This window comes from Stegastes partitus, unplaced genomic scaffold, assembly GCF_000690725.1.
Source record: "Stegastes partitus isolate 25-593 unplaced genomic scaffold, Stegastes_partitus-1.0.2 Scaffold159, whole genome shotgun sequence".
NCBI lineage: Eukaryota > Metazoa > Chordata > Actinopteri > Pomacentridae > Stegastes > Stegastes partitus.
The window spans coordinates 387,204-404,723 of NW_007577890.1; the positions used below are offsets into that span (position 1 = coordinate 387,204).

Consider the following 17,520-nt stretch of genomic DNA (forward strand, 5'->3'; position numbering starts at 1 on the left):
AAATATTTCCCCCACTTAAATGTTTAAGATCATCAAACAAATGTATAAATTCAACAAAGATAATCACAGTAAACACAAAATGCAGTTTTTAAATGATGATTTAATGTTTTAAGGAAAAAAAAAGATATCCAAACCTACTTGGCCATGTGTGAAAAAGTAATTGCCCCCCTTGTTAAATCATGAATTAACTGGGGCTAAACACATTTTTTAGAAAGCTGAGTTCGATTTCACCGACCACACCCAAGCCTGATTACCTCCAGACCTGTTCAATCAAGAAATCACTTAAATACAACCTGTCTGACAGAATGAAGTCAGCCAAAAGATCTGAAAAAGGTGCAACAAAATGCCACGATCCAAAGAAACTCAAGAACAGATAAGAAATAAAGTAATTGACATCTATCAGTCTGGAAAGGGTTACAAAGACATTTCTAAAGCTTTAGGACTCCAGTGAACCGTGGTGAGAGCCATTATCCACAAATGGAGAAAACATGGAACAGTGGTCGACCGGCCGACTAAAATGACCCCAAGAGCACAGTGACGACTCATCCAGGAGGTCACAAGGGAACCCAAGACAACATCTAAAGAACTGAAGGCCTCCCCTGCCTCAGTTAAGGTCAGTGTTCATGACTCACCAATAAGGAAGAGACTGCAGGGCAAACATGGCCTCCATGGCAGAGTTCAAGGCCAAAACCACTGCTGACCAAGAAGAACATAAAGGCTCATCTTACTTTTGCAAACAAACATCTGAATGATCCCTAAGACTTTTGGGAGAATATTCTATGGACTGATGAGACCAAAGTGGAACTTTTTGGAAGGTGTGTGTCTCGTTTCATCTGGCGTAAAAATTTTATCGTAGTTTACCACAACTGGACTGCCTGAGTTTCTTGAAGATGTTTTACCTCTCATCCAAGAGGCTTCATTCCAGTCAGAACTGATGAAGCCTCTTGGATGAGAGGTGAAATGTCTTTAATTGTAGCAACTGCACTGCTTGAGTTTCTTGAAGATGTTGGACGTTGGAATGAAGCCGCTTGGATGAGAGGTAAAACATCCTCAAGAAACTCAAGCAGTCCAGTTGCTATGACTAAACTACGAGAACAACCATGACCTGGATGACTGAGAATATTCACAGACATCTGGCGTAAAAGTAACACAGGTTTTTAGAAAAAGAACATCATAGCAACAGTCAGACATGGTGGTGGCTGCTTTGCTGCTTCAGGAACTGGACGACTTGATGGAACTTGATGGAACCATGAATTCTGCTCTCTACCAGAAAATCCAGAAGGAGAATGTTCAGGGCATCAGTTTGTGACCTCAAGCTAAAACCCACTTGGGTTTTGCAGCAGGACAACGACACACCAGCAAGTCCACTTCTGAATGGCTTAAAAAAAACTAAATGAAGGTTTTGGAGTGACCTAGTCAAAGTCCAGACTTGAAACTTAAGTTTTGTGTTTACTTGGGTTATCTTTGTCTGATATTTACACTTGTTTGATGACCTTAAACATTAAAGTGAGGAAAATGTGCAAAAAAATAAGAACTTGAGAAGGGGGCAAATGCTTTTTCACGGCACTGTGGCTATTTCTTCATCCCCCAAGACCCAACCTTCTGCCTGATGATTTTAGGTTTTCTGTTACGGATCGGGTTTCGGACTCAGGTGCAGACAAACGACACAACAGGAAAATGCCTTCAAACAAGAAAAGATTTATTTACAATAAATAAATGACACAGGAAACGGAAATAGAAAACAGTTTATCAGCTGGCCGATTAAATCGGTCAGACCCTAGTCGTAATTCCACTCGGCGGGGGAGAGACACACAGAGGGAAAACGGCACATGGATGTAACTTATTATCCGAAGGCCTTTTCTGGGAGAGCACTGCACCAACTCCGGTATCCGAGGCATCCACTTCAATAATGAACTGTAGCTGGGGATCTGGCTGGCTCAAGACAGGGGCTGAGGTGAATTGGGTTTTCAGGGTTTGGAAGGCCTGGTTGGTTTCTGGAGTCCAAGTGAAGGGACGTATGGTGTTGGTCATGGGAGTAAGTGGGGCTACAATCTTACTATAGTCACATATGAAGCATCTATAGAAATAGTGAACCCCAAGAATCACTCGAGCTACTTACGATTCTCAAGTTGCGACCAATCCCTCACGGCAGACAGCTTCAAGAACCTTTTTTCCAAAAGAATCAGGTGCCAGCTCCATGGCGGTGCTAGGGCCAGTGCTTAGTTAGTTCAAATCTGGCACTTCCAAAGAACTGGTTGCTTTTCCATCAGCAAGGAGCCAAATTAGAGCCATGCCATACGTCACTGCATTCGTAGCTGAACAACACTCGTGCCACACCAAAGTACACACAGGACATCAGACATTTTTTTTTTTTTACTGGTGTGACCAACTTTGTCATTTGGTCACACTTCCCATCTTGTCACAGACAAAACATATGACTTGTAAACATTTTCTTATCGATAGACTACAATTTACAGTGTTCCCCGAACTTCCCACATAGCAGGCTGCGGTAGCTGCTGTTGGTAGCTACAGTGCTCAGACTGGTGTGCGACTACCGCTGTGGTGCTACTGGTGGGACACAAGTGTACCGGCTTTCAGTGTGAAACAGTTCCGCGTGTCCCGGGACTCATTCCAATACATCTATAATTAGACCAGGGACGTCCTGGCTACAAACAACACAAATCACCGCTTGTGTGTCTCATTCATCGGTCTCGGTGGTGACAATAACCCCGTCCCCAGCCCCTGGCCCAGCAAAGAGTTGGTGCCTGAAAAGCACAGCATGAAATTCACATTTTTCTGTCTTGACAAATAACTATTTTTTAGCAGCCTTTCAAACACTTGACAGACATGGGAAACATGCTCTTCAGGGGATCTGGAGTAGATAAGGTTGTCGTCCAGGTAAACAAACACAAACCGGTTCATCATGTTGTGGAGGATGTCATTTATGAGGTTCGGAAAGACAGTGGATGCATTGGTTAGTCCAAAGGGCATTAGCAGGTGTTTGAAATGTCCAAGCGGTGTGCTAAAGGCTGTCGTCCACTCGTCTCCTTGACAAATGCGGATCACATGGTATACATTTCTTAAATCCAGTTTCGCGAAGACAGAAGCCCCATGTAGTGGAGTGAAGGCAGAGTTGATGAGTGGCAGGGGGTAGATCTTTTTAATTGGGATATCGTTGATGCCACAAAAGTCAATGCAGGGACAGAGTGTCTTGTCCTTCTTATCCACAAAGAAGAATCCTGCTTTCACTGGTGACGAGAATGGTCGAACAATCCCAGCGGCGAGGGACTCATTGATGTATTTCTCCATGGTGGCTTGTTTGGGTTTGGACAGGTTGTAAAGGCGGCTAGTTGGTAATGTGCACAAGGGCAAGAAGTCTATCGTATGGTCGATGGGGAGTGTCACGCCCACCTCTGAAACCTGCGTGCTGGCAGTCACTCTCTCTCCTCCACTCAGCTTGAGCCCTGTAGGAGGGCATGCCCTGGGGCAGCAACGGTTGGTGGCAGCAGGTGTTGGCAATCACTATGATGACGGTGGGAGCCTGAGTGCCAACACCTGCCCTTTATAAGCTGCAGCAGAATCCACCAGCGTTGCCGGACCATTCTCCAGTTTGTCTGCTGAACCCGTCAGTTCCAGCCCTGTCTGAGTCTGAACCTCGTCAGTCGTGCCTTCAGTCTGACCTTCACCTGCCTGTCTGCCGTCCCCAGCTGCAAGCTGAAGAGCAGAGACAATTCCACCTCAGTCTGCTGTTCCCAGCTGTATGCCGAAGAGCAGAGACAATTTCACCTCAGTCTGCCATCCCCACCTGTATGTCAAAGAGCGGAGATAATTCCACCTCAGTCCGCTGCGTGCTCAGCTGCCTACAGCTCCTCATCTCCTGCTCCCGTCAGCCTGGACCCCCTTCCCTTTTCCCTACGCTGCTCTGTCAGGTGACAGTCAACTATAGGTTTTGTAAATAGTGTAAATAGTGTAAATAGTGTTGGTTTTTGCTTATTGTTTGCTGTTCCGTGCTCAGGTTTTGGTTTAGCTTGTTTCTCCGTCTGTCAGTCCGCCGTATCGCTAGATAGCGCTCATGTGTTTAGGTTTGTTTTCCTGTCGCTCTGTTAAGTTAGCTCTAGTTGTAGTTCACCATTTAGTTTCTGAGTTTTTCTGATTCACTGTAAATATTTGCACCACATTTTGTAAATAAATTCACTTCTGCATTTATCTGGCTGTCTGCCGTGTCTCTGTCGTCTGCGCCTGAGTTCCTGAACCGTTAGGGAAACAGGGATAAAGCATCATCCTTTGCTAAAAGCTGCAGCCAGGTCATAATAAACTTGGGACACAAGGGAAAGATCAACAGATTTAACTGGGACTGGAACAGAACTGGACTTTACCAGGATCAGGACGAAATAAAGACAGCTCGCATGGCATTGTGGTCCTGTTCCAATCAATCACTGGGTTATGCAGATGAAACAAGGGATATCCCAACAACATCAGAGGATTGCGCTGGTCGATAAGGTGGAACATTATAACCTCCTGATGGTTGCCAGCCAAGACTAGTGTCACTGGAACCGTCGTAAAGCAAACTTAGGCCAGGTGCAGTCTGTTCAGAGGTCAGGCCTCAAGAGGATTGTCCAAAGAAATGGTAGGAATGCAGAGTTGCCTGGCCAGCTTGCTGTCCAAAAAATTCTCATCTGCCCTGGAGTCAACCAATGCAGAAACAGGTAGGGACTGGGCCTGCCAACAGAGTGATGCTGCCAACTGAAGCCTCTTGAAGGATGTTGTAGAGGTGCGGCTTGCCTGTATTCCCTCAGTTACGGGTGAGCCTGTCCTTTTATTGGTCGAAAAGGACAGTTAGCGATGTAATGGCCATTCTTACCACAGTAAGTACAGGCAGGAATTATTAGCTCGACTCTGGTCTTTCTCTTGCTGAGTCAGATGTGCACAGCCAATCTGCATGGGCTCAGAAACAGGCTTGGCAGGCTGTGACACGATCAGTGGAGGCCTGGTGGAACTGGACTGGCTGATGACAGTGGAGCTGGAATGCTGCATTTGCTCCCTCCTTTTCTCTCTCACCCGATTATCCAGACGAATGGCCATAACAATGATGGCTTCAAAGCTGGAAACGTTGTCACCGGTGGCTAGTTCGTTATTCAAGGACTCATTCAATCTTTTATAGAACACTCCCTGTAGAGTCGTGCCATTTCAGCCACCTTCTACTGCCAGGGTTCGGGATTCCACTGAGAACGCAGCTGTGCTTCTGGTCCCTTGCTTCAGGGTGTTTAGCCGGTTGCCAGCGTCTTTGCCACGAAGGGGATGATCAAACACCTTCTTCATTTCTGCTACAAAGGCATCATATGAAGCACATAATCCTGACTGACTTTCCCACACAGCCATCCCCCATTCTCAAGCTGAGCCTTTCAATAAACTCACTAAATAAGCTTTTTTAGCCCTATCGGTAGAATAAGACAGAGGCTGTAGATCAAAAACGAGCGACACTTGTGTCAGAAAGGATTGGCAGGTACCTAAATGGTAACAGAAGCGAGGGTTCAAACAATAAAAGATTTATTTACAATAAATGATAGAGGGAATGGAAATAGAAAACAGTTTACACACCACTGTATTGAACTAGTGGGACCTCTGTGGACTGGGCGGTGGTAATGCAAAAATAGAATGTAAACTAGTGAAGAGCAAGCAGGTCATCTGCTGGCCAAACAAAGGAAATACAACTAGACACTAAATATGAATCAATGTGAACAATGAATGGGGCTGGGATCAGTGGGCAGGGATGGTGAGTGCAGCTGCAGAGGAATCCAATGTGGAGGTCCGGAGGATTATGGAGATTCAGTTCAATTCAATTCAATTTAATTCAATTTGCATAGCGCAGTTTACAACATATGTCATCACATAGCACTTAACAAAGTAAGGTATAGACCTTATGAATTTAAACAGAGAACCCAACAATCCAAAGTAGCCTTTTGACTGCCTCTGAGCAAGCGGTTGGCAGTGGTGGGAAGTGTGAGGGTTATGGAGCATGTTCTGTGTTTTGGTTTTCTGTGTCTTTGGTGGGCGTGTGGCTTTTCTCTGCAGGCTGGGCGGAGCCAATCGGGGAAGAACGCTCTCGCGCTGGCAGCTGTGGCTCATCGACTCATCAGCGGAGGACCTCAAATACGAGCGTCTCACAGAACTCCAGCGCCAGATGATTGTGATACATCCCCAGTGGTACAGTCAGGCCGCTTAGCTGCTACACTTTGTTGAGCCTCAAGCTAAGTTTGTGTTTTCGAGTTTCGAGTTAATTCGTGGTTCTCTGTGTGCCTCCAGCGTCCCTCCTCGGCTCCAGTTCTCCAGCCTTATCGTCCACCAGCCCACTCTACGGAATCCACGGTCACGAGCACCCTTACAAGAAGGATCTCTCTTCGAGCACCTACAACGGGAAGATTATCCACGAGCACCGTTCCCTGAGCACCGTTCCTGCACGCACCGTCCTCGGAATCCTCCTCCACGCCTCCCTCCCCGGCACAGCCTCGGCAGCACTCCCTTCACGGACCTCAGCACGGATGAATTCCTTCCTGCACCCCCTCGACTGGCACCAGATTCCTCCACCTGGTGTCCTCCACTCCCTCACCTTGTTTAATAAACCTATTTCCTTTAACCTGTTTCTCCTGCCTCCCCTTTCGTTCGGCCTTTCCTGCTACAGAGCTTGGGCCGTCACAGAAAGGAACCAAACCCCCCCAAGAGAGGGTGGAAAAAAAACCTCCGGCAGAACCAGGCTCAGGAAAGGAGGCCATCTGCCTCGACTGGTTGGGTTGGAGTGGGATGAGGTAAATGATAAATGGTCTGCACTTATATACTTATATACCTTTGCGGCACTCAAAGCGCTTTACAATGTTTCTCATTCACCCATTCACACACACATTCATACACTAACGGCGACAGAGCTGCCATGCAAGGCACTAGGCTGCCATTGGGAGCAACTTCGGATTCAGTGTCTTGCCCAAGGACACTTCGACTGTGGAGGGGGCGGGAATCAAACTGCCAACCTTACGATCAGAGGACAACCGCTCTACCACCTGAGCCACAGCCGCCCTACCAACTAAAAATGTAGCTGTGGCTAAGTGAGACTAGAAATAATTTATTTTCCACATTCAGACTTACCATCTTCCTCTGTTGCTCCCCAGCCAGAGATCCAGCACATGGTGCCCTCCGTAAACTCCTCTCCATAGTTGGGAAGGCAGATGGGCTCCACAAGGCCTACAGAAGAGAAAGCTAATGAACTGCACCTCCAAGAGTATCACATACACACTGTGCACAACTGTGGGTAATACTTTGGAAAAGAAGCAGTCACTTCACAGGAGTAAAGCAAGGACAGGGTAGAAGAGCTGTAAGGTAGGAATTTTAAATTTTTTTTTTTTGTTAAAGTGAAAAGTAGTTTTTGATCTGTATTGTATAGTGAAGTATATCAGTGTAAGCTGCGTAGCTTTCCAGTAGCTCTCCATTAATCATTTGGACATGTATCTGAGCCAGACTAAAAGCACACACAGAATGTAGTATGCTGGAACAATCGTGTTGGCTAACTGCAAGGGTAAATGGGGAAATAAGACAAAATGTACAAGAATTTCACTTAAAGGTGGCATAGGCTGTTTTTACCTAAACTTTATACCAGGGGTGTCGAATTCTGGTCCTCGAGGGCCGCAATCCTGTATGTTTTAGATGTTTCCTTCTTCCAACACACCTGATTCAAATGATGAGCTCATCATCAAGCTCTGCAGAAGCCTGATAATGATCCTGATCATTTGAATCAGGTGTGTTGGAAGAGGGAAACATCTAAAACTTGCAGGATTGCGGCCCTCGAGGACCGGAGTTTGACACCCCTGCTTTAAACCTTTGTGATCTTATCAGGGAGTCTGGCACCAAAATGTAGCTATAATACAGTATAGTAATACAATAATACATCAGCTGGTATTATGCTTACTGCGATAAATACTGAAGCATGTAAACTATGATGTGCTGACTTACTGTTTAATGTAGTGAAATACATATGAACAGTACAACATTCGCATACTGTTGTACGCAATAAAGTATATTTTAATGATGATGTATACGTTTACTATAGTAACTGTGATGTGTTCTGTTTTTGTTGTTTGCACTGAAGTGCATCCAAATGGTGATGTATCCACTTACAGTAGTATGTGTCAGGTACATTTAAAAGAAGATGAACTTAATTTAGAAAAATATGTAAGAATGAACAATTTCTCAGAGGTCTTTTGCCACTTGAGTCTGATAATAAAATTTTTACAGTGGAGAACTTGACACCTTGAACTATGTGCATGAATGAGCAAGTTTGGACACAGCATGTTCTTGAAAAAGGACTCTAATACCATTAAAAACAAGGGGCCTGGCCAGTTTCATCAATGCAATGTCGTAGTCCAGTCCTCTGTGCCGGTAGCGAGAATGGTATACGATACTTTCCACAGTCAGAGACTGGGCTCCATGGATCAGCTGCTCCGTCAGTCCCACATGGACCGCCCACAGTGAGGAATCTTCAAACCTGTGCACAAACAGGAGGCCATTTTCCAAGAAAACGCAATATTTCTGTCACTATATATAAAGAGATAACTGCCCAACAAAATATACCACTTTTCTTTCTCAGGCAACGGTGGAAAAGTTGTTGCATGTTCATGTTTTGTTAATGTAAATGAACTCTTCCTAAATATATAGTCGTGAACAAAAGTTTACATACACCTGTAAAGACCATGTATATTACGGCAGTTTTGAGTTTCCAATGACTTCTGTAAGCCTCTTGTCATAAAAGATATAAAAGAAACATTTTCAGCTCTACGAGATGCTTTTGGTAGCCTACCACAAGCTTCTGACAAGCTTGTGGTTGTATCTTTGACCATTAATATTGACAGAAATGGCACAGTTGAACAAAATTAGTTTGCTTTCTGACAGACTTGTGTCTGTATCACAGTCCACAGGTTCTTGATGGGGTTTAAGTCAGGATTTTTGGGGAGGCCCGTCTGAAACCTTTAATTCTAGCTTGATTTAAGCAGTATGTCACCATTCCTGATGTGTTTGGGAGCACTGTCTTGTTGAAACATCAAACTGCATCCACGTTTTCCTGAAGAACATGGAGGTAATACTCAATTTTCCAGTTTTCCATTTTGCCAGTTCCACTGGCAGCAAAACAGCCCCAGAGCATGATACTGCCAGCATCATGCCTGATGGTAGATAAAGGCCTCACTTTCTCTCCTCCAAACATTGTTCTTGTCATTGTGGCCAAAAAGCTCAATTTCTGTTTCATCTGATCACAGAACTTTCCTCCAGAAGGTCTTTTCTTTGTCCATGCGATCAGCAGCAAACTTCAGTGGAGCTTTACGGTTCTGCTTCGAGAGGAAGAACTTCCTTCTTCATGCAGCTGGTTGTGGCAGGAAACGTTTTTCTACCCACGAGATGACCGTGCACTCATCCGTTCTGTGTCAGGAATCGTCATCAGATCTTGAGGGACCTTAAACATGAGTGGGCACTGCGGAGACCGCATGTTGGCCTCGGGGAAGAGCAGGGAAGGAGTGTTTATGTGCTTATGTGAACGACAGATGGTGTATAGATGTCCACGTAACCGAAAGGCACTGTTCTCCAGACATTGAACTGCTAATGCTTAAGTGCAGACCCTTCTATCTACCGAGGGAGTTCAACGGTATCTTTCTGCTCACCATTTACATTCCGCCGTGAGCCGATCATGTGACTGCACTCGGGTGCTGCTGGAACTCATCAGCAAGCATGAAACTCTCCACCTGGATGCTGTTTTCATCACTGCTGGTGATTTCAACCACTGCACCCTGAAGAAAGTCCTTCCCAAGCACCATCAGCATGTAGACTTTGCTACAAGGGCTTTAAACACCTTTCCCCAAGTCTACTGCAACGTGAAGGACGCTTACAGAGCAGTGCCCCCCCTCCACTTTGGACTTTCAGACCATCTCTCTGTGTTTTTGTATCCTGCCTACAGACAGCTACTCAAGATATCCCCTCCTGTGAGCATGACCCTCAAAGTTTGGAATGAGGAACTGGAGCAGACTTTTCTTCAGGACTGCTTAGGGAGCACAGACTGGACAGTGTTTAGATCTGCAGCTCAGAGAGGAGACTGTTCTGTGGCTCAAGAGGAGTATGCTGCTGCTGTGACTGGATACATCAGCACCTGCACAGACATCATTCCGACAGAACGCTGCAGGAGCTACCCCAACAACAAGCTGTGGATTAATGGAGAGTTGAAGTCCAAGCTGCATGCTCGCTCTGCTGATTTTGCTTCTGGTGACTCTGACAGATAAAAACAAGGCCAGATACGACCTGCAGAGATCCGTCAGGCAAACCAAGAAGCACTACAGGCTGAAACTTGAGGACTACTACACCACCTCAGACTCAAGGAGCATGTGGCAAGGACGTCAGCACATCACTGGCTACAGGCAGAGGAGCTCATGGTCAACATCCAGCCAGGCGGGACTAGAAGATCAGCTCAACGAGTTCTACTCCCAGAGGAGCTGCCAATCATCATCAACAACATACAGGATGCCCCTCTGTCAGTGACATCAGTGGAGGTGCGCTGGGCTATGGGCCGGAATAACCCCCGGCCCAGACACCATCTTGGGCCGCGTGCTCAGAGCCTGTTTGTCAGAGCTGGATGATGTCTTCACAGATGTTTTTCAACCTTTCCCTGGCCAGAGCGAGTGTTCCCTCCTGTTTCAAATCAACTACCATTGTGCCCCTCCCAAAGAAATCCCCTGTTGAGTGTCTCAATGACTATCGTCCCATTGCACTCACCCCTATTGTGATGAAGTGCATTGAGAGGAGAGTCATGGCACACATCAAGAACATGGTACCCCCCACGCTCAAACCATCACTGTAGGCGTATCGTCAGAATTGCTCTACTGACGATGCTGTGAATGCTGCGTTTCACACTGTTCTCTCCCTCGAGAGGGCGGACTCATATGTGAGGATGCTGTTTGTTGATTACAGCTCAGCATTTAACACTGTCGTCTCTCTGAGGTTGTGTGAGAAGCTCCTCCTCCTTGTTCTGACACCATCCCTCTGTATCTGGGTGCTGGACTTCCTCTCTGACAGACCTCAGTTGGTCAGAGTTGGGGACCGGTTATCTGGCATCAGAAAGTTAAGCACAGGCTGCTCCCAAGGCTGTGTGCTGAGTCCAATGCTCTACTCCCTCTTCACCTATGACTGTGTGGTCACTCAGAAGAACACAGCATTATTAAGGTTTGCTGTCCGATAAGTAAAATGAAGGCTGGCATTGGTGATACCAATCCGATACCGATACTTTGTGCAAACACACCTAATGTGTGGTAAATCTAATAAAAGTAATGTATTTCAAATAATAGCTTCATAATTATATAAGACATCAGAGTAACTTATTTATTTATTCATTTTAAATTTATAAATTGAGGTAGGGGCTGCAAGGTGGCGCAATTGGTTAGCACTGTTGCCTCGCAGCAAGAAGGTTGCCGGTTCCCGTCCCAGTGGGGGCACCGGAATCCTTCTGCATGTTCTCCCGTGCAGCATGGGTTCTCTCCGGGTTCTCCGGCTTCCTCCCACAAGGTCCAAAAACATGTTGAGATTAATTGGTGATTCTAAATTGTCCATGGGTGTGAATGTGAGTGTGCTTGGTTGTCTGTCTCTAAGTGTAGCCTTGCGATGGACTGGCGACGTGTCCAGGTGTCCCCTGCCTTCGCCCTAAGTTGGCTGGGATAGGCTCCAGCCCCCCCGCGACCATAGTGAGGATTAAGCGGTATATAGATAATGGATGGATATTGAGGTAGTGGCCTCATTTACAATATAGCCAAGCTAATACAACAACAAAAAACCCAAACAGAGAACATATATAATAAATGCCACAATAATTACACAAATTTGTCAATACCTACATTTGAGAAAATTCATTTAACAGTTCAAGCAAAATAGACTGATTGTAAATAATAATAGTTACATTTTATCGCAATTGCTCTGTATAATTCAATGACACCTAGTTTATGTAATCCACTTTAAATGATCAATTCTTTAGGAAACCTTACCTGAATAAATCTAGGCTTTTTGGCCTATGTAAGATTATCTCAGTGATACACGTATTATTATTCCAAGTCGAACTCATGCAGCTATTTGTTGAAACATATATTTATTTAGCTACCTATTTCATAACTATATTTATTCATTTGAACAACTCACACAGCAACAGTGCTTAACACCGCGTAAAGCTCCACCCGTCCTCCCTCTGTACCTGGACAGTGCTGCCTGCAGCACTGAAGGACTCCTCCAGAGACGTCCTGCCCTAGCATCAGCACCTGACCGTGCTCTCCTCTTCTGTCCGTCTCATCAGAAATGTCTTGTATTCTGTGTTGTGGTTTAACTTGAGGTGTTTCACAAAGTTTTTTGTGTTGCCAAAACTCCTTACCGTTTTCCCACAAGCATCACAAACTGCGTCTTGGCTGTTTGACTCTGTTTACGCTCTGCCAGACTGACTGACTGAGCAGTGTGCCGCCGCGCTTACGCATTACACATTACACATTACACATTACGCACTTACTCAGGCGGAAGAAAAAGTAGTTCCCACCAACCGCTTGTCATTTTGTCAAGATCTCAATAGTTTAGTTACTTTCCATTGTGCTCCTGGTAATGATATACATTACCTCAAGTGACTGAAGTATCAAAAGTATTGATATTTTGATTTGAGAATTGATTTTGGAGCATAAGGATCTTGTATCAGAAGTATCGATATTTCAGTATCGATCTGCACATCACTAATGCGGATTCCGTCCTGGTTGTAGAACAATGCACCAGCTCTTTACCCTTGCAGAGCTGCTGAGGGGGACATAGGAATTCGATCTGCCAGTCCACATGTGCTTTGTGGATCTGGAGAAGGCCTATGACCGTGTTTCCCGAGGAACTCTGTGGGGGGTACTGAGGGAGGGTATGGGGTGCCAGGTTCGCTGCTACAAGCCTGGCGGTCCCTGTACAACCAAATTACAAGCTGTGTCCGTATTCTCGGCAATAAGTTAATAAGTAAGACACGTTCCCAGTGGGTGCTGGACTCTGCCAGGGCTGCCCCTTGTCCACGATCCTGTTTGTGGTCTTCATGGACAGGATCTCAAGACGCAGCCAGGGTGAGGAGAGGAGGGTGTCCGGTTTGGGGACCTCAGGATCGCGTCTCTGCTTTTTGCAGACAATGTGGTACTGCTGGCTTCATCAGACCGTGGCCTTCAGCTCGCACTGGAGCAGTTTGCAGCCGAGTGCGAAGCGGCGGGGATACGGATTAGTATCTCCAAGTCCGAGGCCATGGTCCTCTGCTGGAAATCGGTGGATTGCTCCCTCTGGGTGGGGAGGAATTGCTTCCTCAAGCGAGGAAGTTTAAGTATCTTGGGATCTTTTTCACGAGTGATGGGAAAATGGAGCGTGAGGTGGACAGGCAGCTCGGTGCAGCGTCAGCCATAATGCGAGCACTGTACTGGACCATCGTGATTTTCCAGTCCATCTACATCCCAACCCTCATCTATAGTCACGAGCTTTGGGTCGTGACTGAAAGAACAAAATCGCGGATACAAGCGGCCGAAATGAGCTTCCTCCGCAGGGTGGTTGGGCTCAGCCTTAGAGACAGGGTGAGGAGCTCGGACATCCGGAAGGAGCTCAGAGTAGAGCCGCTGCTCCTTTGCGTCGAAAAGAGCCAATTAAGGTGGTATGGACATCTGTTTCGGATGTCTCCGGGGAGGCTTCCTCTGGAGGTTTCCCAACATGTCCACCTGGTCGGACACCTCGGGGCATACCCAGACCCGCTGGAGGGATTATATCTCTCGGCTAGCCTGGGAACGCCTCGGGATCCCCCAGGAAGAGCTGGAAAGCATCGCCGGGGGGGGGGAGGGAAGTCTGGAATGACCTGCTCCGCCTGCTGCCTCCACGACCCAACCCCAGATAAGTGGAAGAAAATGGATGGATGGATGGAATATAGTTAAGGGTATATAATTAAAAACTGTGTTGCTTTGACTGACAGGTGGGGGCTGTCATATGACAGTCCATGGCTCGGAGCTGTTTGCATGACCCTCCGCAGCTCCACTCAATGCTCTACCTTTTTGTTAATTTTTAAATTAGCCAGGAGTTGGAGGAGTCAGGCACTACCAAGATGGTGAGAAGAAGACAGCCATTAACCTATAAATGACATCACTGAAGGGCTGTCCATATTTATATAAAGTCTATGGTGGTGGTGGTGCTGTATCTATCTCTCCTGACTTTTGTATGTTTGTGCGGTGTGTAGATTATTCAAGTCTGATTTGCTGACTCACCCGTATACACAGTGCGCTGCAGTGAGGATCCAGCGTGACGTTATGATAGAGCCTCCACACAGGTGTTCACTCTTGTAGTGGAGGCTGACCTGCCACGGGAACTGGCCCGGTTTGGAGATATTACCTCCAACAATACGAGTGCTGTACTGAGGCCTGGATCCACATTCTGAAGACAGACATATGGGTCATAGGTCAGCAATATCACAATGTCAACACTAGCTCACACACGCTGACATCCCTCGCTACCAAATATCCCACGTCTTAGATGATTCTCTCTGACCAAGTCCTTCATCACATTCAGTTTGGTAGTACTTTCAAATAGAGCAATTTATTGTGTAACTAGTGGAACAGCTAACTTGCAATAATGGTATTGGAACTGGTAAAACAAGACCAGAGAGAATTTCTCCTCATCTTGTTTTTCCAGAGGAGAGGAGAAATATGTGGCTCCAAGTATTGTTTTTGAAGTACAGTGCTGGAAAGAAAAGTAAAGTTAAGGAAAATTGGTCCTAACAATCTTCTGTATAATGTGAAAGAAGCATGAAGCAAAGAGAAAAGTCGACTTTTGAGCCTACAGATTCTAAGTAGTTTATTAAAATAATTTAAATAATTGCTTCTCAAAAAGCATTATGTTATTGAATAACTTTATTGCTCTTGTTTCCATCTCAATTGACAACAGAAGCCTTCCATAGATGTCCAGTTGAGAAAGGTCCATTTCTACTTCATTCGTCTTATGACCTGCTTATGTGCTGGACCAACATGTCTGCTAAGCCAATTTTTAAAGTGTATTTCCATTTCTTGTCTTGTCCTTATGTTACTTCATACAATATTGTGAATCCCTGTAATGTGGCAAAGACTTCACTGTTAAAGGTTGAGATCTTACATTGACTAAAAACTTTTCTGCTTGCTTTTTTCCCCCACCAACTTCAACAACTTGGCTTAAAACAGCATGGTTATATTGTGGCTGAAAAAAAAAAAACAGAGCAGAAGCTACTAAACCCTTATGTCACAGATGTATGAAATGCATACATTAGAGGAGGGCTCCAATAAGTGGACTGTAGATACTTGAACAGATTGGGATATGGGGAGTTTTGAGCATGGGACAATGGTTTGGGTTCTTCTTCATGTTCTTTGAACTGTTCCTAGGCACCTCTTGCTGCGAAGTAGGGTTCGTTGTCCTGTAGGAAAGGCCACTGATGTTGGGGAGTGTCATGGCTACTTAGACAACCCAGGTGCAAACATGAATCACAAGCAACCAAGTACAAGCAAAGGAATTTATTACAACAAGGTTCAAGAACCAAACTACAGCTAAAAAAAATAGGACAATGTGTGGCAGGCTTTGGCCTAACACTGACACTACAGACCAAATTTGTGGTGAAAGTAACAAAACAGGAATGGATTTAGTGAAGGATAAAGTACTCAGAACAAACACACACAAGTATAGCTCCCTGCCAGGGGGGCGGTATTTGGTCCACAACAAAATTTGGATAGGTGGTACTTGCCAAAAGCTCCTTTCAGATGGATTCCATTAATCGGATGGCAAATGAGCATGCTAGCTGTCTGAATGCACATCCAAGTCACATTTCCATAAAATTTATGCCAGCGGTGGAGACTAGATTGGACCTAGTTGTGCACACTCACTCATGGAAGAGCAGCGCTGGTAACTTCATGAAATTCTTAAAATGATAAATTATCCTTAACAAAGCATGGAGAGTGGATCAGTCTGACACAGGATCCGACCCAAGTCACACTGTTTAGACCTATTTGTCACACACAGTGGTAGGCGCAACAGCAAGCCTCTCCTCTGGTTACCATCCTCAGACAAATGGACAGACAGAGAGGGCTAACCAGAGTTTAGAAGTGGCTTTGCGCTGTGTGGCCGCTCATCACCCGGTTTGTTGGAGCACTTATCTGCCTTGGGTCGAATATGCGCACAACTCACTCACAAGTTCCGCCACAGATATGTCACCCTTTACGATTTGCAACAGTTTCCAGCCACCTTTATTCCCTGAGCAGGAGGAGGAGGTGGCCGTACCTTCGATGGAGGACCACTTACGTCGGATCCGTGGAGTTTGGAGGAATGCCAAGGCAACTCTCACTCGCTCTGCCGAGCGCAACAAGCAGTTGATGGATCTCCATTGCTCCCCGGCACCGGAATACAGGGTTGGCCAGCAGGTGTGGATGTCGACCTGGGACCTGCCCCTACAGACCAAGCTCTCTCCCTGCTACACGGGACCTTTTCCTATTGATAAAACTATCAATCCTTTGTCCGTCCAATTGGTCCTCCCAATGATATGGACATGTTTAGTTGGTGTGCATGTTTCCTTGTGATTGTGTCTTTTGTGTGGAAGGCTGGTTTCTGAGTTTTGGGATGGGCGGGGTTAATTTGGAGGAGGATGCTCTGCCACAGCTGCGGCGCATCATCCCAATCAGCCTGCTGGATAAAGCCACTCTTCACTTGTGCTCCAGCGCCAAACGATTGCCTACCCAATACGTGATACATTCAGGCCACTTAGTTGTGCTAACTAAGCCTTCTCTTGTGCTCAATTTCAGGTTCTCCAGCAACCTGCATTCTCTCTGTGTGATTCCAGCGTCTCCTCCATTCCAACCGTTCAAGATTTCCGCACCAGCCTTCACGCTGACCACGCAGACCTCACCTCTCCCCTCACAAGCACCGGCACTAGACACCACCCTCACCACTGGTTTTCCTGCTGCACTGTGGACCCCTGGATCCCTCACCTGCCTCCTGGTCTCACGCCCCTGGATTCCCCAATGAACCTGTTTACCTTCTTAACTCGTCTCCCTCTTGTTTGGGTCCCGCACACACGTTCCTACAGCCACCTGGCCATGACATCAGCAAGACTAAAGAGCTGATTGTGGACTACAGCAAGAGGAGCAGAGGGCTTACCACCCACTCAGGATCAGCGGAACAGAGGTGGAGCTTCAAATACCTGGGTGTCAACATCGCCAGGATCTGACGTGTTCCTGTCACATTCACACCCTGGTGAAGAAGGCTCGACAGCATCTCTACCTCCTCAGATGCCTGAGGGACTTCAAGCTCCCTCTCAAGGTACTTAGGAACTTTTACACCTACACCTTGAGAGTGTTTTGGCTGGGAGCATCACCACCTGGATGGGCAGCAGCACCCAGCAGGACTTCTTGGCCTGAGGAGGGTGGTCCGCTTGGCTGAGCGCACCATCAGAACTACCCT

General features: G+C 46.3%; 1 protein-coding gene across 1 annotated transcript in view; it reads right to left on the reverse strand.

Moving 5' to 3' along the window:
- tmprss3a (transmembrane serine protease 3a) overlaps positions 1-17,520 on the reverse strand; it is a 71,549-nt gene that overhangs the window by 22,452 nt on the left and 31,577 nt on the right. Inside the window, exons 7-9 of the mRNA XM_008279460.1 lie at positions 14,313-14,478; positions 8,361-8,530; positions 7,138-7,233 (exon numbers count right to left, since the gene is read on the reverse strand). Of these exons, the coding sequence (XP_008277682.1) occupies positions 7,138-7,233; positions 8,361-8,530; positions 14,313-14,478 (432 nt within the window). The remainder of the gene's footprint in view (positions 1-7,137; positions 7,234-8,360; positions 8,531-14,312; positions 14,479-17,520) is intronic.